Source organism: Piliocolobus tephrosceles, chromosome 2 (assembly GCF_002776525.5).
Source record: "Piliocolobus tephrosceles isolate RC106 chromosome 2, ASM277652v3, whole genome shotgun sequence".
NCBI lineage: Eukaryota > Metazoa > Chordata > Mammalia > Primates > Cercopithecidae > Piliocolobus > Piliocolobus tephrosceles.
This window is the reverse complement of record NC_045435.1, coordinates 99305631-99326503: the sequence shown is the minus strand read 5'-3', so window position 1 is coordinate 99326503 and position 20873 is coordinate 99305631. Positions and strand designations below refer to the sequence as shown.

General features: G+C 36.3%; 1 protein-coding gene across 3 annotated transcripts in view; it reads left to right on the top strand.

Moving 5' to 3' along the window:
• GOLGA4 (golgin A4) overlaps window positions 1-20873 on the top strand; it is a 118974-nt gene that overhangs the window by 64808 nt on the left and 33293 nt on the right. For 2 of the 3 annotated variants that reach the window (XM_023187482.2, XM_023187484.2), the window contains exons 12-17: window positions 3520-3698; window positions 7565-7696; window positions 10216-10371; window positions 11945-16179; window positions 16773-16894; window positions 17320-17450. In XM_023187482.2, coding sequence (XP_023043250.1) covers window positions 3520-3698; window positions 7565-7696; window positions 10216-10371; window positions 11945-16179; window positions 16773-16894; window positions 17320-17450 — 4955 coding nt within the window. The remainder of the gene's footprint in view (window positions 1-3519; window positions 3699-7564; window positions 7697-10215; window positions 10372-11944; window positions 16180-16772; window positions 16895-17319; window positions 17451-20873) is intronic. The other variant, XM_023187485.2, reaches the window with a different exon arrangement.

Sequence of the window (20873 nt, the reverse complement as noted above, 5' to 3'; positions counted from 1 at the left end):
ATTCTGGAATTTTAAAAATGAAAACAAAAAATTCACTAGATTTGACTACATAGTTTTATTTTACTTAATTGACAAAAGGTTTTCATTTAAACTCTTATTTTGCTGAAAGGGTTTCAAAACTCTTCAGTTTCTCCAGAGCCTGATTGAAGATATTTTTGTGAATTACTCAGAAATGCGAAGATGCAATTTTATATGCTGAATAATAATGAAAAGGTGCTGATGACATCTAAGTATTAAAAGACAATGGTCATACCTTTTTTTATTCCCCCAGCATTTAAACCTTCAACACAAACTAATTAGGCAGTAAGCACTTTGTTTCAGAATCTTTCCCATTATTACTCACTTTACTGGACTGATTTTTTTAAGTGAGGAAACTTAATTTCTTGTTAGTAGTAAGCGTTCATTATTTCTTGACTGATTTTTTTAAGTGAGGAAACTAATTTCTTGTTAGTAGTAAGCATTCATTATTTCTGTATTTTCTATATGGTTGACATTAGAATTTATAGTAAAAGAATATGTAAACCAAAGACACCATTTTTGTTTTCAACATACTTATATCTAAGGATTATCATGTTGGGGTTTGCAGGCAAATGCCAGTAAAGTTAGAATAGGAATCTTTTCTTTTTTTTTTTTTTTGAGACGTCTCTCTTTGTCAGCTAAGCTAGAGTGCAGTGGCACAATCACTGCTCGCTGCAGCCTTGACCTCTCAGACTTAAGTGATTCTCCCACCTCAGCTGCTCAGAGTAGCTGAGACTACAGGTACAAGCCAACCTGCCTGGCTAATTTTTAATTTTTTTGTAGAGATGGGGTTTCACTGTGTTGCCTAGGCTGGTCTTGAACTCCTGGGCTCAGGCAATCCTCCCACCTTGGCCTCCCACAGTGATGGAATTATAGGCGTGAGTCCCACTGCACCTGGCAATAGGAATCTTTATAAATAATTTCAGCTAATTAATATTCCTTTGAAATTTAGACCTTATTTGAGTATCAGTTTTATACTTGGGCATATAAAATAAATACATTGGATAGATTTGCTTTTTATATTAAAGATATCACTTTGGGATTCCGATGCAACGGATCACGAGGTCAGGAGTTTGAGACCAGCTTGGCCAATATGGTGAAACCCTGTCTTTACTAAAAATACAGAAATTAGCTGGGCGTGGTGGCGGGCACCTGTAGTGCCAGCTACTCTGGAGGCCGAGGCAGGAGAATCGCTTGAACCTGGGAGGCAGAGGTTGCAGGGAGCCAAGATCGCGCCCACTGCACTCTAGCCTGGTTGACAGAATGAGACTCCGTCTCAAAAGAAAAAAAATATATATGATTGTCAGATAAATTACTTTTTAAATGATTGAGCAAACTAAGTTGCATTTCCCAATTGTTACCAGAATTCACTCTTCTCTTGGCAATTTTGCCTTTGAGAAAATGCTTTAGAGTAAATGTTTGTCTTCAGGTTTGCAATTCCTGTGCCCACACCACTGTGTTAAACCAAATTGTTAATGAAAGGCCTTTTTTTCTGAGCTGCCATAGGTTGAAGTTCCCACATTTCTTATACCACTGGAAGTGAAAATATTATATATGCCAATAAACGACTATCTCCCTGGGACATATGTTTCTTGGTAGGATTACAAACCCATCTTGAAAACTGACTTTTGTTTATAGTCCATCTCAATGGTAGAGGGAAGTCTGGAGACTTCTATGAGGACTAAAGGAAATAATCTAGGATGGTAGTAGCAGTAGGACTTTCCTAGGGTATCATTATGCTAATAATGCATGTGTGTGTGTGTGCGTGCATACATACATATACAACCCACATATATATACGCATATGTAAAGGCATATACAGATCCTCCTTGACTTATGGTGGGGTTAGAATTTGATAAATTAATTGTAAGTTGAAAATATCAGTATCAACTTGTAAAGGGTTTATCCAGACATAACTTTATTATTAAGTGGAGGAGTGCATTGAATGTGTATTGCTTTTGCACTGTTGTGAAGTTGACAGATCCAAGACCATCATAAATCAGGGACCATCTGTGTACACAAATACATGTAAACACACACATATGTATTTTTTTTTTTTTTTTTTGGAGACAAAGTCTTGCTCTGTCAGGCAAGCTGGAGTGCAGTGGCACCATCTCAGCTCACTGCAGCCTCCGTCTCCCAGACTCAAGTGATTCTACTGCCTCCAGCCTCCTGGGTAGCTGGGACTACAGGAGTGTGCTACCGCACACTCAGGCCAATTTTTGTATTTTTAGTAGAGATGGGGTTTCACCATGTTGGCCAGGCTGGTCTTGAACTCCTGACCTCAGGTAATTCACCTGCCTCAGCCTCCAAAAGTGCTGGGATTACAGGTGTGAGCCACTGTGCCCGGTCACATGTATGTATTTTCGGTGCCAAGTTACACACCTGTTGCACCCGTCCTATCTGATTTTGTTTGATAATGTTGAGCTGTTTGGCCTCTTTAAAGACCTGGCCAGATGCAGTGTCTCATGCCTGTAATCCCAGCACTTTGGGAGGATAAGGTGGGTGGATCACTTGAGGTCAGGAGTTTGAGACCATTCTGGACAATATGGTGAAACCGCATCTCTACTAAAAATACAAAAATTAGTCAAGCATGGTGGTGCATGCCTGTGGTCCCAGCTACTTGGGAGGCTGAGGCAGGAGTATTGCTTGAACCCAGGAGGTGGAGGTTGCAGTGAGCTGAGATTGCACCACTGCACTCCAGCCTGGGTGACAGAGCAAGATTCTGTCTCAAACACACACACAAACACACACACACACACACACACACACACACACACACGAAAAAAAACCTACTACTCTAGCCAAGATGATTATTTTTGCAGAGCCTGAATTCTTCCTTATCTTACCCAAAAACCCCCTACTGTGGTAGTGCCTTTCTATAATACTGTTGAATCAGGTAAAGATTTCTTTCCAGTCACCTGGAAAGAGCTCTGGTTTGAAACTTATACAAATAGTAAGTTTCATTTCGAAATATTCAGCCAGTAAATGTTTAAAAAAGTAACAAAAATCTCTGCTCTTTTATTATATAGTTAAGAAGTTTTTAAAAATAAAATATGCCTAAGAATAGTTTTTCCGTTCTTAAAAGTGTCATAGTGAGTATATAATATTGATGATAAGAACTATAGAGCAAACAAAAAGCAATTGAAATTATACAGTACAGAAATAGGGACAAATCTTCATTTCTTTAAATTTACTATCCATAAAGAAACTGGTAGAGAATGGAGAGCCTTCAGTAATTTATTTTTTCCAAACTTCTAAGCTTAGGCTCGTATAAACAGTCTTAATATCCTAATCCAGAACTCAGTGACAAATTGATTTTGGTGACTGAACATTTCTTGTGGCTTTGTTGAACTACTCCAATATGTCTTGGCTTAGAACAGTGAGGAGTTTTTAAACCTGTCCTGCTACTGCTGCTCTTAGTTCTCAAAAATTGAATGTAAAACACTTTAGCTCAGTGATATTTCTTGAGATACTTGTTTTCTGCTGTTTTCATTATAGCTTTTGAGGAACTTGAAAAAGCTTTGAGTACAGCCCAAAAAACAGAGGAAGCACGGAGAAAACTGAAAGCAGAAATGGATGAACAAATAAAAACTATCGAAAAAACAAGTGAGGAGGAACGCATCAGTCTTCAACAGGAATTAAGTCGGGTGAAACAAGAGGTTGTTGATGTAATGAAAGTAAGAATAATTCTGTAATGAAATGGGCTACAACAAATTTGAAATTTAAGCATATTTTTCCTTACACTCTTTGACTGTAAAGAAGAATTTGTTTGTATTTTAGACATTGACTGTTTGTTTCCTGATATTCAGGATGTAGTACAAATTTTGATAGATAAATGCATTTAATACTAAGGTAATTCTTTGGAACCTTTTAAGCTTTGCTTTCTCTCCAGTGGACTATATTATAAACTGAAATGTGCCTTAACTGTTCTGTGGCTCCCCAACACTTAGGCACCTTGAGGATAGGCTACTTAGCTGCTTCAATAGCGTATACTCCAAAGAATTTGGCCAAGAAGATACTTGCCTAGTGTGTGTTGAGGGAATGAGGGAGTAAGTGACTGAGGGACTAGATTGTTTAAATGTTTTAAAGGATCATTATTACTTAATGTTCCGGTTACTCTTAATATAGATAGACCTCACTTTAAAAGTTAGCTTTTTGGAAAGATCTCTTAGAAATTAATGAATTTTTAAAATCCCATAGATTTTCAATTTTTCAGAAATATGAACATGTCATCATCATGGCCCCTCCCTGCTCCCAGCTTCCTTCCTCACCCATTTTTTTCTGCTTTGTTTTTTTGCTTGTTTTTCCTCCTGTCATGTTTGCCTTTCTTGCCACGTTGCTCATTTTATCCTATTTCTTTACTGACTCCCCATTTATATTCTTGATATTTGATTATGGCCACTAAAATTGCTCAAGATAAATTATAGATCTGAATAGATGAGGCTTGGATTTCAGAGTTTCAGTATGCATTTCTATAACTCATGGTAAGGTTTCTGTGATTTTACTTATGAGTGCATAACAGGCATTGAGGGGGGTAAATTATATTTCTTTTCATTTTCTTCTTCCTGCTGAACTGTAGGTAATTTTCAAAGTAGAAATTATTTGTGGCCAATTATTGGATATATAAGGCCTTAACTGTAACTGCCTGACTGTATTTTAAGTTTTAAAGTAGTCATATGATGTGATAAGTAATGTTACCATGGACTCCAACAACTTAAAAATAGTGTATTATTTTGAAAGGTAATAATATAGACATATGGTATAAAAATCAGAGGATATAAAGTATATAGTGAAAAGATTCCCTTGTTTTCCCAAAGAAAAGTGCTGTTTTCCTTTTTGAGTATATTTCTGATAGATAGCCTGTGTATATAATTTATCTTTTCTCCTCTAATTTTTTTTCCTTTTCCTTATAGGGTTTATTAGGCTTCCTTTAAATGGTATCTGGATTTTTTTTTTTTTAACTTAAAAACCACATGGTTAATCCTGACATCATTTTTAAAAATTCAATTTTTTCTTTTTTTAAACACAAAAGATAGCATGTTATATAGAATGTTCTATATTTTGCTTTTCCACTTAATAATCTTTCTAGAAGATTGTTCCTTAGTCATTGGTAGTTGATAATTCATAGTGATACCCCATTTAATTAATTAATTAATTAATTAATTAATTAATTTTTTTGAGACAGAGTCTGGCTCTGTCGCCCGGGCTAGAGTGCAGTGGCCGGATCTCAGCTCACTGCAAGCTCCGCCTCCCGGGTTTATGCCATTCTCCTGCCTCAGCCTCCCAAGTAGCTGGGACTACAGGCGCTCTCCTGCCTCAGCCTCCCGAGTATCTGGGACTACAGGCGCCCGCCACCTCGCCCGGCTAGTTTTTTGTATTTTTAAAGTAGAGATGGGGTTTCACCATGTTAGCCAGAATGGTCTCGATCTCCTGACCTCGTGATCTGCCCGTCTCGGCCTCCCAAAGTGCTGGGATTACAGGCTTGAGCCACCGCGCCCGGCCTGTACCCCATTTATTTTAAAGGCTGCTCAAGATTTCATTGTATGAATGTCCTGTAATTTAATCAGTTTCCTATTGATAGATACTTAGATTGTTTTCTGTTTTTGCTATTGCAAATTATCACTTTTTTTTTCCTTTTTTTTTTTTTTTTTTTGAGACGGAGTCTTGCTCTGTCACCCAGGCTGGGGTGCAATGTTGCAATCTCGATTCACTGCATCCTCCGCCTCCCAGGTTCAAGCGGTTCTCCTGCCTCAGCCTCCTGAGTAGCTGGGATTACAGGAATGTGCCATCATGCCTAACTAATTTTTGTATTTTTAATAGAGATGGGATTTCACCATGTTGGCCAGGCTGGTCTCAAACTCCTGACCTCAGGTGATCCATTAGCCTCGGCCTCCCAAATTGTTTGGATTACAGGCATGAGCCACTGTGCCTGGCCTGTGAATATTCTTATCCATACTTATTCACATTTGTATTTCTTTAGGGTAGATGACTACAAGTGGACTATTACTCAAGCAAAGACTATATGTATTTTTAATTGTTGCCTAGTTGCTGTGAGGTCTGTGGAGGACGATTTATACCCTCACAAGCAATGTGTTAGAATATGTTTCCACCGTCATAAAGATAGCATTATCTAACTTTATCTTTCCAAGTTTATACGTTAAAAAAATTATCATTCTAATATATATAATTCTTACCTGTATGATAAACATATTTTTCCTATTTAAGTTATTTGACCAAATCCTTGACTCACTTTTCTATTGGGCTATTGGTCTTTTATTGATTTGTAGAAGCTCTTTGTTTATGAGAATTAGCCCTTTGGACATAGGTCCTTTTAGCCAAATAGTTTTCTCAGTTTGTTATTTGTTGACTTTACAACTTGTTTTTGTAGAAATTTTTTTTTCCTTGTAGTTGAATTTATAAGGCTTTTCTTTAAATGCTATCTGGATTTTTTTTTTTTTTAAACACGTGTTCAGTCCTGAGATCATTTTTTAAAATTTGATTCTTTCTTCTGGCACTTTCATGCTTTCATTTTTTTTACCGTTAACATCTTTGATCCAACTGAAATTTATTTAGTGTAAGGAGTGAGGTAAGGATTCAACTTAGATTTTTCCCAGATGGCTACCAAATGGTCTCCAAATCATTTATTTAGTAATCCACATTTTTCCCTCCGATATGCCATATTATCTTCTTTTTTTGTTTGTTTTTTTTGTAGAGACTGGGTCTCCCTATTTTGTCCAGGCCAGTCTTGAACTCCTGAGCTCAAACTCTTCTCCTGCCTTGGCCTCCCAAAGTGCTGGGATTACAGGCATAAGCCACCATGCCCCGCCCACGTTATCTTTAATACATACTAAATTATTAAAGTATTAAATGTGAGGTTTTTTTTCCTTCATTCTCTGTACTGTTCTATTGCTTTGTCTGACCGTGTGCAGCTGTTTACTCTAATTTTATAATATGCTATTTGGTAGTTTCTTATTATTACTCTTATTTCTTGGAATAGTGTTTGTTATTCTTCCATGTTTATTTTGTCCAGTGGGCTCCCCCATTCTGGTTTTTTTTTTTGTATATTAACTTTTTAGATTTATATAAGGAGATTTGACATTTTTATGAGATTGAGGTTTCCTATCCAAAAAAAAGAACAAGGCCTGTACCTTTTAATAAATAGTACAAGCCTGGAAAGCTGGGCATAATTTGATTGGTGCATCCAGGGCGCACCTTCACCAGTGTAGTGCCCTCTCTGAGAGCATCCTTATTCCTCAGCTGTGCTCCCCTATCCTGACTTGTAGGGAACATCCCTGCAAGATGTGGAAATGAAGTCTATTGCAGCAGCAGCACTTATCTTAAAATAAGAAGAAAATTACTGGTTATTCTTTTAACTATCATGGCTTTGATGACTTTGATCTGTGCAGGAAATGTGTTTTAGGAGGAATATGATTTTTTTCTTCTTAAAAAGTTATTAGTTTGAGTAAATTATAATAGTATTTAGTTGTGGAGTTACATATTTTATTCTGGGTGTCCTTATATTATCTATTTGGCTCATTTTCAGAAATCCTCAGAAGAACAAATTGCTAAGCTACAGAAGCTTCATGAAAAGGAGCTGGCCAGAAAAGAGCAGGAACTGACCAAGAAGCTTCAGACCCGAGAAAGGGAATTTCAGGAGCAAATGAAAGTAGCTCTTGTAAGTGCCTATTTTTTTTTTTTTTTCTGCTCTAGATATACTTCTCAGAGTTACAAAGTTATCATCCTCTCACCGTTGCATTCCTGTTGGAGGTCAGACTACTGGCAGCCTTGACTTTTGGGTATAAAGAGAGGATAGGGAGTAGGCAAGCTGTCAGAGCTTATTAGCTTGGTATTGTGTGAAAATTAAATTTACTGATCTAACACTCTTTCTTTCTTTCTTTTTTTTTCCGAGATGGAGTCTCGCTCTATCGCCTAGGCTGGAGTGCAGTGGTGAGATCTCGGCTCACTGCAGCCTGCATAATCTCCATCTCCCCAGTTCAAGTGATTCCCCTGCCTCAGCCTCAGAAGTAACTGGGACTGCAGGTGCACACCACCAAGCTCAGCGAATTTTTTTATTTTTATTTTTTATTTTTAGTAGATATGGGGTTTCACCATGTTGGCCAGGCTGGTCTTGAGCTCCTAACCTCAAGTTATCCACCCACATTGGCCTCCCAAAGTGTTGGGATTACAGGTGTGAGCCACTGTGCTTGGCCACACTTTCTTTTTAAACCATTTAAAAAATTTTTAACAATTTCTTTCAATATTTATATTTCTCTTTCGTTGTCAATATTCACTATAACTGACAAACTTTCATTAAGCAGTTTGTTTATCCGTCGCTCCCACCTGACAGTAGGCTATGATTAGGGACAAGAAAAGGAGAAGATAGATTAATTGAACTAGTGACTGCATAATTTAAGAAGAGAGTGCATAATTCAAGAACAATGTCAAAAATCTCATCAGACTGAGTGTACCCAGAGCTCAAGTCTGAGAAAATTTTGGCTGAGTTGCATTTTACAGAAGAAGAAATAAAAATGGCCAAGTAATTTTTATTTTAAGTGGAATAATTTCAGTACTAATTTTCAGTCCATATGATGGCTTAAAAAATAGAGTTAAATTTAAAAACTTCCTGAACTAACAAAAACCAGAAAAGCAGATTGAGATTTTTGCTGAAAGATTTTTTAAAATAGCATAATTTGAAAGTTTAAAACAAAAAATATTTTTCTTCACTTATGAAAGCCTTTTACATAAGTTGCCATAAAAAAGTGTTAGTGACTAAAATGTAATATGTTTTTGTATGAAGTTATTATCCATAAGATAATATGTGTAACTCAAAAATACTTTCAGTGTAAAAGGATAATAAATAGGATTTTAGATTTTAATCTTCTTTCTTACATATATTGTTGTTTTCACTCTTAGTTGCTTCTGGGGCCCCGAGAATTGCTAGCAGCAGTGATTCTTGAATTGAGTTAACAAGTTCTCTAATCTGCTCTGTGGGGGCACATGGATTTACAGTATGATTGGGTGTCTATGGTCATGAAATTTACACATATATGGCCACATACTTGTTTTCTTTGTTGATCCAGAAAAGAATTAAAGCATTTTACAAGAATAAACTGTAACAGTACAACATAAATTAAAAATAGGGGCAAAAAATTAAGAAACAAAGTGGGAAATAAATAGCACTAAAAATTCCTGTCATGAGGACCTACTCTGAGTTTTCATGCTGGAGTAATTGACCTTTGGGGACACTGAGCCAGCCTTCATATACACATGTGTGGGTACCTGTGCCTGCCCGTTTCTTAATTCAGTGGACTATTAAAATTTCCTCCTTTATGGGCATGTAGAGATATATTTAAAATATAGTTTACATTAAATAATATATTTAAATGGATATTTTAAAATCAGTGCTATGGAAACTAATATTTTCTTATCAACCTACTCATAATATGGTACAAAATTTTTCCTTAATTAAAGTAGTGCACTTTACTTGAGTACAGTGAACTGAAAGTATTGCTGTTGGCAATATCTGCTCTAAGCAATAGGTATAGATAAGTACACTTGTCTTAATTGGAGTTCAATTAAGAAATTAACATTTAATATGTTAATCGACCGTTAAAAATACTCTCTAAAGCTTCTCTTCTCAAAACACTAAACACTTTAAATTGAATATTGATACATGGTAAGGACAATCAGAGAAGCTTTTAAGAATTGATAGGGTGGTAGAACCAATGTAGCTTTGTTTTATAGATATTGTCTTGATCTTACCCATATATTCACAAGTTATCTTCTGATTTCAATTTGATTTTCCATGTGGGATCCCTTTCTAAATGAGGTATTACTCACAAACTGTATAAACTTAAATCTAGTTTCTAGACCTAGAGTAGAAATACCGAACTCTGGTGACCTTTCACATTCAGCAGTGTTTTGTAAAACATTTAAGTAGTGGAAAAATAGCAGACATAGTGGGGTTATTGGAACAAAATTTTTCATATCAGTAGTAATTGTGGCAATTACCCCACTGGAAAAGCCATAGTGCCTTGTTTCTGTAGACTAGAGCATGGGAGGAGAGAGATGATGACATTACCTATCCAACAGGGCTGGGTGCAGAGCAAAAGAAATGAATGATTCCTGGGGAAGTACTTTGCAAATGCTGAAGATTTATATGCATTTAAGTGGTATTAATTATTTTTGGCACAGGAAAAGAGTCAATCAGAATATTTGAAGATCAGCCAAGAAAAAGAACAGCAAGAATCTTTGGCCCTAGAAGAGTTAGAGTTGCAGAAAAAAGCAATCCTCATAGAAAGTGAAAATAAACTTCGGAACCTTCAGCAAGAAGCAGAGACTTACAGAACTGTAAGTTTTAATGATACTCAGATTCTGGAGTTGTGAAACTATTTGCGTATGAAAATTTGTTATCTCTGTAGTCAGTATAAAGTTTCAAAGATTACTGGATTAGATTTATGTATACGTGCCCTTCATTTTTAGATAGTGTGAGCTATGCATGGGAGTGGATTTGGCTTTAGGCTCTGTTTATTACATGGTGCTCCTGGTTCTGCCTTTAGTTGGCTGTATTTCTGTCAGCCACTGAGTCTGCCGCTTTTCATTGACCCTGCAGCATCTCCTTTGCGTACTCATTCTTGATGTCTAGGAAGTGGGCTCATTTTGTAGGCACTACTTGTTCTGGCACCTTCCTGCTTGTCCAGGTTTATCTTATGCCATGTCCTGAACGTAATCCAGTCTCTGCTTATATCACAGTTTAATTACACTCGTGTGTTGTTTTGCATTTGGTTTCCCCAGTTTTTCCATACTAAACATAGTCCCGTAATGAACATATTTGTATATATGTCTCAGAGTGTACATTTTAAAGACCCTGTCTGACCCTTTTCCTTAGCAGTATTTGAAACGTACAACCTGTTTTGAAAACTGACGACGTTTAGACTTGTTAGCTTTTTTGTTCTGATTTAGATAGTATAATAGCCATACTTCTTACTCATAGCTCTAAACCATCCTTAATTTTTCCATTACTAACACTTACAAAAGGTTCCATGGTGGGTGAAATGGACACTTAGGAGGCCTAGGTCTTCTACTTGTTAGCTTTTTAATTTAATTGTACTTTAATTTCATCACCTGTCTCATGAAGAGATTATATTCAGTAATTCCTTGGGACCCTAGGACCTTTCCAGTTCTGACATTTTGTGGGTCTGCCTTACTTAACTCCTTCAGAGTCAAAATTACATTTTCATGAGATAATAATAATCTTTATTAAAATTTGTGTAAGTTCCTTCTTTTTGAAAAAAGAACCTTCTAAATGATAATTTTGAAGGTGGAAAAATCATACATTCTTTTTCTTCTAAAATTATGAGAATAATAAAATAGTATGTAGGCTGGAACTATAAGTTGGGTTAAGCATATAATCTTTTCTTTTCTTTTTTTTGTTGTTTGTTTGTTTTTCACGACAGTCTTGCTTTGTTGCCCAGGCTGGAGTGTAGTGGCACGATCTCAGCTCACTGCAGCCTCTGCTGGGTTCAAGGGATTCCCCAACCTCAGCCTCCCGAGTAGCTGGGACTACAGCTGCACGCTACCCCGCCTGGCTAATTTTTGTATTTTTTTGGTAGAGGCAGGGCTTTACCATGTTGGCCAGGCTGGGTCTCAAACTCTCGGCTTCAAGTAATCTGCCCTCCTCAGCCTCCCAGACTGCTGGGATTACAGGCGTGAGCCACCATGCCTGGCCATAATCTTTTCTTTGTTATTTGATTCCTTTAGTAATTGAGCACAGATTCTTTGTCCTTTCTAGTGTTTGGTATGATATGTTAAGCTATTTATGTAAATTTTGATCTTCAGGTAGGTGGTAAACATCATGTCTGTGTATCATTGCTAATAGGTAAGTACGTACTTTAATAAAAATGCATCTGTTTTTAATTAACAGAGAATTCTTGAATTGGAAAGTTCTTTGGAAAAAAGCTTACAAGAAAACAAAAATCAGTCAAAAGATTTGGCTGTTCATCTGGAAGCTGAAAAAAATAAGCACAATAAGGAGATTACAGTCATGGTTGAAAAACACAAGACAGAATTGGAAAGCCTTAAGCATCAGCACGATGCCCTTTGGACTGAAAAACTCCAAGTCTTAAAGCAACAATATCAGACAGAAATGGAAAAACTTAGGGAAAGGTGTGAACAAGAAAAAGAAACATTGTTGAAAGACAAAGAGATTCTCTTCCAGGCTCACATAGAAGAAATGAATGAAAAGACTTTAGAAAAGCTTGACGTGAAACAAACAGAACTAGAATCATTATCTTCTGAACTGTCAGAGGTATTAAAAGCCCGTCACAAGCTAGAAGAGGAACTTTCTGTTCTGAAAGATCAAACAGATAAAATGAAGCAGGAATTAGAGGCCAAGATGGATGAACAGAAAAATTATCACCAGCAGCAAGTTGACAGTATCATTAAAGAACACGAGGTATCTATCCAGAGGACTGAGAAGGCATTAAAAGATCAAATTAATCAACTTGAGCTTCTGTTGAAGGAAAAGGACAAGCATTTGAAAGAGCATCAGACTCATGTGGAAAATTTAGAGGCAGATATTAAAAGGTCTGAAGGGGAACTCCAGCAGGCATCTGCTAAGCTGGATGTTTTTCAGTCTTACCAGAGTGCCACACATGAGCAGACAAAAGCATATGAGGAACAGTTGGCCCAATTGCAGCAGAAGTTGTTGGATTTGGAAACAGAAAGAATTCTTCTTACCAAACAGGTAGCTGAAGTTGAAACACAAAAGAAAGATGTTTGTACTGAGTTAGATGCTCACAAAATCCAGGTGCAGGACTTAATGCAGCAACTTGAAAAACAGAATAGTGAAATGGAGCAAAAGGTAAAATCTTTAACCCAAGTCTATGAGTCCAAACTTGAAGATAGTAACAGAGAACAGGAACAGACAAAGCAAATCTTGGTGGAAAAGGAAAATGCAATTTTACAAATGAGAGAAGGACAGAAGAAAGAAATTGAGATACTCACACAGAAATTGTCAGCCAAGGAGGACAGTATTCATATTTTGAACGAGGAATATGAAACCAAATTTAAAAACCAAGAAAAAAAGATGGAAAAAATTAAACAGAAAGCAAAGGAGATGCAAGAAACGTTAAAGAAAAAATTACTGGATCAGGAAGCCAAACTTAAGAAAGAGCTTGAAAATACTGTTCTAGAACTTAGTCAGAAAGAAAAACAGTTTAATGCCAAAATGCTGGAAATGGCACAGGCTAACTCAGCTGGAATCAGTGATGCAGTGTCAAGACTGGAAACAAACCAAAAAGAACAAATAGAAAGTCTTACAGAGGTTCATCAACGAGAACTCAATGATGTCATATCAATCTGGGAAAAGAAACTTAATCAGCAAGCTGAAGAACTTCAGGAAATACATGAAATCCAATTGCAGGAAAAAGAACAAGAGGTAGCAGAACTGAAACAGAAGATCCTCCTATTTGGGTGTGAAAAAGAAGAGATGAACAAGGAAATAACATGGCTGAAGGAAGAAGGTGTTAAGCAGGATACAACATTAAATGAATTACAGGAACAGTTAAAGCAGAAGTCTGCCCATGTGAATTCTCTTGCACAAGATGAAACTAAACTGAAAGCCCACCTTGAAAAGCTGGAGGTTGACTTGAATAATTCTCTGAAGGAAAATACTTTTCTTCAAGAGCAGCTAGTTGAACTGAAGATGCTGGCAGAAGAAGATAAGCGGAAGGTTTCTGAGTTGACTAGCAAGTTGAAAACCACAGATGAAGAATTCCAGAGTTTGAAATCTTCACATGAAAGCAGTAACAAAAGCCTAGAGGACAAGAGCTTGGAATTTAAAAAACTGTCTGAGGAACTAGCGATTCAGCTAGATATTTGCTGTAAGAAAACCGAAGCCTTACTAGAAGCTAAAACAAATGAGCTAATCAACATTAGTAGTAGTAAAACTAATGCCATTCTCTCTAGGATTTCTCATTGTCAGCACCATACAACTAAAGTTAAGGAGGCACTGTTAATTAAAACTTGCACAGTTTCTGAATTAGAAGCACAGCTTAGACAGTTGACAGAGGAACAGAATGCACTAAATATTTCTTTTCAACAGGCTACTCATCAGTTAGAAGAAAAAGAAAATCAAATTAAGAGCATGAAGGCTGATATTGAAAGTCTTCTAACAGAAAAAGAAGCCTTACAGAAGGAAGGAGGCAATCAGCAACAGGCTGCTTCTGAAAAGGAGTCTTGTATAACACAGTTGAAGAAAGAGTTATCTGAAAACATCAATGCTGTCACATTGATGAAAGAAGAGCTTAAAGAAAAAAAAATTGAGATTAGCAGTCTTAGTAAACAACTAACTGATTTGAATGTTCAGCTTCAAAATAGTATCAGCCTATCTGAAAAAGAAGCAGCCATTTCATCACTAAGAAAGCAATATGATGAAGAAAAACATGAATTGCTGGATCAGGTGCAAGATTTATCTTTAAAAGTTGATACTCTGAGTAAAGAGAAAATTTCTGCTCTTGAGCAGGTAGATCACTGGTCCAATAAATTCTCAGAATGGAAGAAGAAAGCACAGTCAAGATTTACACAGCATCAAAACACTATTAAAGAATTGCAGATTCAGCTTGAATTAAAATTAAAGGAAGCTCATGAAAAGGATGAGAAGATAAATTTATTGAAGGAAGACCTTGATCAGCAAAATAAAAGATTTGATTGTTTAAAGGGTGAAATGGAAGACAAGAAGAGCAAGATGGAGAAAAAGGAGTGTAATTTAGAAACAGAATTAAAGACTCAAACAGCAAGAATTGTGGAATTAGAGGACCATATTACCCAGAAAACGATTGAAATAGAGACCTTAAATGAAGTTCTTAAAAATTACAATCAACAAAAGGATATTGAACACGAAGAATTGGTTCAGAAACTTCAACATTTTCAAGAGTTAGGAGAGGAAAAGGACAACAGGGTTAAAGAAGCTGAAGAAAAAATCTTAACACTTGAAAACCAAGTTTATTCCATGAAAGCTGAACTTGAAACTAAGAAGAAAGAATTAGAACATGTGAATTTAAGTGTGAAGAGCAAAGAGGAGGAGTTAAAGGCATTGGAAGATAGGCTTGAGTCAGAAAGTGCTGCAAAATTAGCAGAGTTGAAGAAAAAAGCTGAACAAAAAATTGCTGCCATTAAGAAGCAGTTGTTATCTCAAATGGAAGAGAAAGAAGAGCAGTATAAAAAAGGTACAGAAAGCCATTTGAGTGAGTTAAATACAAAATTGCAGGAAAAAGAAAGGGAAGTTCACATCTTGGAAGAAAAACTTAAGTCAGTGGAAAGTTCACAATCAGAAACATTAATTGTACCCAGATCAGCAAAAAATGTGGCAGCATGTACTGGACAAGAATCAGATTCCCAAGGCTGTATGCAGAAGACACATGAAGAAAAAATCAGTATTTTACAAAGAAATTTAACTGAAAAAGAAAAGCTATTGCCGAGGGTAGGGCAGGAAAAAGAAGAGACTGTTTCTTCTCATTCTGAAATGCAGTGCAAATACCAGGAGCTCTTAATAAAGCTAGAACATGCTGAGGCGAAGCAACATGAAGATCAAGTTATGATAGGTCATCTTCAAGAAGAACTTGAAGAAAAAAACAAGAAATATTCCTTGATAGTATCCCAGCATGTGGAAGAAGAAGGATGTAAAAATAACATACAGGCAAAGCAAAACTTGGAAAATGTGTTTGACGATGTCCAGAAAATCCTCCAGGAGAAGGAACTATCCTGTCAAATCTTGGAGCAAAAGATAAAAGAGCTGGATTCCTGCTTAGTAAGACAGAAAGAAGTACATAGAGTTGAAATGGAAGCGTTGACCTCAAAATATGAAAAATTACAGGCTTTACAACAGATGGATGGAAAAAATAAACCCACAGAACTTTTGGAAGAAAACACTGACGAAAAGTCCAAATCACATTTGGTCCAACCCAAATTGCTTAGTAACATGGAAGCCCAGCACAATGACCTGGAGTTTAAATTAGCAGGGGCAGAACGGGAGAAACAGAAACTGGGCAAGGAGATTGTTAGACTGCAGAAAGACCTTCGAATGTTGAGAAAGGAGCATCAGCAAGAATTAGAAATACTAAAGAAAGAGTATGAACAAGAAAGGGAAGAGAAAATCAAGTAAGTTTTATATCAGCCTGAATATTTTTATGGCAGTCCTTAATGAAGTCTCTCTCTTTTTTTTTTTTTGTGCCTAATACAGTTATTTTAAATTATTTGGGTAAGTTTCACCAACCCAAAGTATTAAACATAAATCCAGTATGTTAAATATGAGGAGAAGTAAAAACAATTTAGGGCAAGTGACAGTGTTATTCCATGTCCATTTAGGGGAGAAAAACCTTTTCTTGTGTACAAGATTCTGGTTATTAGGGATATATCCAAGTAATTATTTTCTTTTCGTTTCATTGTTTTTGGTATTAGCAGTATTATTATATAATATAGATGTGTTTTGAAAAAAATTAAAATGGAAAGCAAAAATTCTGTGGTCCCTAGGACCACTCCCTTAGAGGTAATCATAGTTGATATGTCCCTCCAGAAGTGTTTTCTGTACCTGGACACACACCACACACACACACACACACTCTCTCTCTCTCTCTCTCTCTCTCAAAAATGTTTTCATACAGTGAACTCAATGCACTGTTTTGAAGACCAGGTAGTTCCTTGCAGCTTGTTCTTTGTGTGGCCACAGTTTACTGTAAATTTTTGTTACTCAGACAGGAGCAGGAAGATCTTGAACTGAAGCACAATTCCACATTAAAACAGCTGATGAGGGAGTTTAATACGCAGCTGGCACAAAAGGAGCAAGAGCTGGAAATGACCATAAAAGAAACTATCAGTAAGTAAAAGTTTAAGTTCCAGAAGGAACAATTATATCAGCAGAGGCTATAATTTAAGCTTATTGTTTTTGCACTTTGTGGTAAGTGCATTAAGTCATTAAACTGGAGAAGAAATAATCCTTGCCCAATAACGTTCTCTATTGGGAACCTGCCCTGCCTGGCAATGACTTACCTTAAGGAGAGGGGGAGCAGGTAAAACAATCGGAAAGTATTAGCTAATTAGTTACCTTGTAAAGACACTTTTGCTCAGGGAAAGGATACATTTGATCACTGTTGAGTTAGATGTCTCATTAAACATCTTACAATGCTTATATAAAATTAAATATCAAAATTAATTGGAATGAGAATTGTTACTGAAACTGAGATGTAAATATTAACTCTTGACTAATGTGTTTTCTTGCCTGTGTCCATTTTTATTTATTAGATAAGGCCCAGGAGGTGGAGGCTGAACTTTTAGAAAGCCATCAAGAAGAGACAAATCAGTTACTTAAAAAAATTGCCGAGAAAGATGATGATCTAAAACGAACAGCCAAAAGATATGAAGAAATCCTTGATGTTTGTACCTTATTTCTTCTCTCTCACTTTTGAAATTTAGCTGTAATAGATTTTGTGGTAGTGCTGAAGATTTCCTTTTCAAATGTGTTTTTTTGAACGAAAAGTGTTTTTTTTTTTTGACTCAGTGTTATTCAAATTAGTACTGTTATATGCAGATTTATAAAGTTGAGTTGATTTCTGCCAGGATTGTAGTTTCCTGATGAGATTCTGCTAACCTGGCAGCACAGTCCCCTTATTGCTAGTATTGAAGCAACAGTAGATACTAAAAGAAAGAATAGTTTCTTTCCCATCTGCCTCACAGAGTCTGACTGAACTGTGAGGGAACCAGACTAAGAATCAAGACTTTGTGCTTCAGTGAAGTCTAAGTAATGGGGTAGTGAGTGTGTATTTAAATGTGGCTGCTTAACTTAGCTGGAATCTTTCTGGGAGGGCCAATTAACTTTACTCTATCTCTACCCAGTATGTGGAGATTGTATTGGTCTCAAGAGAAAAAAACTGGGAAAAATGGAATGTGTAAGCCAAATCTTTTATGTTTAATGGAAGGTTATTTCAAAGTACTTACTCTACTTATGCCATGTTGCAATTCGTAGAGTACGCCACTAGTGCATTACCATTAGCAAAATAAGATAAGCCCTGAAGATACACCATGAAGATAAATCATAAATGCTAATTAGTACTTTGGACTCTAAGAAAACATTTTCAAATGTAACACAATATAAATTGTTTTTGGTTGGCTTACAGATTCTGTAGTTACTCTAAGCCTTATTTCACTATATGCTGAGAATCTTTTGGTGATTAAGAATTTATAAATCAAAGAATCATGCCTTAACTGACTATGTCAGCAGAAGTCTGAGTCAGGAACAGATTCTAATAATTATTTTAAATGTAATTGAAATGGCTAAAATTCCAAGATATAACATACCTATAAATGCCACCTTTTATTATAATTCTTGAGCTTTATATAATATTATGAAAAGATTTAAATAATTTCACATTTTCTTATACTTCCGTAGAGGATATATGTGCTAAGTTTAAGAAAACAGTATTATTTCTTGAATGCCTAGAGAATGTTGGAATTGGAAGATACAGTAAAGCTAGTTTAGTTCTACTTTTTTTTTCTTCTGTTTTTGTTTTTCAGAAGGAAAAGCCAGCTCAGTATAGTTAAGTAATTTCGCTAAAACTACATAGTGAGTGGTAGAGCAGTGATTCTTCATTAGCTTTACACATTTTGTAAAAAAAGACTTCTTCCTAACAAAGGAACTTAGAGAAGTCAGTTATATATCATGGATAATTAAGTCAGGGAGATTCATTTGCAGGGAGTAAATTGTGCCATAGCTCTAGAATTCCCTTTTGTGAGCTATTTCTCTGTCTTGGGATGTGTGGGGTAGCAGATGGTAGACTTTTCTAGAGTCATGACAGACCTTTTAGGTAGAAGGTGAGGGAACAAAGAGACAGGTTACTGTATACCCTTTGACATGGTTCCTCCTTAAAAATCTGCTGTATTTTAGGGAAGTTAATGAAATTGTCCTTCAAACTTCAGACTTAGAGTAGTAGAGCAAGTGGACAGTAAGTGGAGGGTGGGCAAGGGATTGGCATGGACTCTTTTCCAAGTCCCTTCCTGTGCCTTGGACCAGCACTGCCTTTGGAAATATAATGCAAGCCAGCCAGGCATGGTGGCTAATGCCTGTAATTCCAGCACTTTGGGAGGCTGAGGCGGGTGGATCACCTGAAGTTAGGAATTCAAGACCAGCCTGGCCAACATGGTGAAACCCCATCTCTACTAAAAATACAAAAAATTTGCCAGATGTGGTGTCATGTGCTTGTAATCCCAGCTACTTAGGAAGGTGAGGCAGGAGAGTCGCTTGAACCTGGGAGGTGGAGGTTGCAGTGAGCCGAGATTGCGCCACAGCACTCCAGCCTGGGCGACAGAGACTGTATCTCACAAAAAAAAAAAAAAAAAAAAACAAGCTACAGATGTGAGCCATATTGTAATTTGAAGTTTTCTAGTAGACACATTTAAGAAAAAAAGGAAACAGGTGAACTTAATTTTAATAATATATGCTACCAATGCAATATAACCAAAATAGTATCATTTCAACATGTAGTCAATATTAAAAATATGTACATACATATAAATTCTTTGAAATTCACTGTGTTTTTACATTTCATCTCAATTTGGAATAGCAACGTTTCAAGTTCTCACTAGTGGCTACCATATTGAATAGTGTAGCCTTAGACTTTCAGCTGCCAGGACTTAGGACTGACTTTGTAATTAAATAGCCATTCCCCATCCAGATATCCCCAGATATACCTTATCCTGAAGAAATTTTTTTTTAAATGCAAATACTACTAAAAAGGGCTATTAGCAGTTCTCAGCAAACACCATATTGCTTTGATTCAAAGACATAGTCTCTATGATTCTCTCATTTAGAAATTTCTGGGATTGGAATTTCGTATGGGATTTGTATGTATTATGTAGTAGTGTTTTTTACCCCTTAAAAGCTATTATCAGATTGGTGATTTGTCTCAGTGATGACATTGTAGAATGCTGCATTTTTGTCACCTATTAAAATAATTCTGTGATTCGTTAATAGCAAATTTGAACACAGGCACATTTTCATTTTTCTACTTTGAATGACATTCTTACCATTCCTCTATTTGAAGAAGCTGGAAACTTTTGACATCTTTAGTTCCCACTTCCCATGTCTCTAAACACCATACACATACATATTCACGTACCTATTTGGTCATTAAATATACCCATTCCTCCTGTGTTCTGTGTCCTCTCTCTCTTCTCCCTCCACTGACAACCATTAGTTTCTTATACTCCAGTGTTCATTATGTAAACAAGCAAAAATGAAATATATTCTTATTTTTTTCCCCTTTCCTACTCAAAAGGTAGCTTTTTGAATATGCTTTTCTATGTCGTTTTTTCACTTGTTCATTTTTTTTGAAACCTCTTAAATATAATTAATTGCATCTGTGTTCCTTGGTACTCATCTATATTTGTTACTTATGTGATTTTTGTCATATACACATATGTGTGTAGGAATGTATTAATAAATTTGTCCTCTCCCTTAGACTATAAGCATCCCTCTAGAGAAGAGATTTTGTTCTTCTCTAGTCTTGAGAATCTGGCCTAGTGCCTCGCAGATACTAGCACTTGATAAATTTGAAGGAGGTGACACATGGTGGAATTCATTTGGGAGGAGGGCATGGTGACTTACAAGTTGGAGACTCACAAGTAAGGGTGCGTAATCTCAATCTCAGAGCAGTCTCACTTGGAGACTATATTAGATACAGAACGCTGCATTAGTTACAATATTGGTTTCTTTTTAACATTGACTGATTTTAGTGATTTTGTTTTGGCATAATAACTAGTCTTCAAAGCATAACCTGTCATGTGTATACATAAAGATTCAA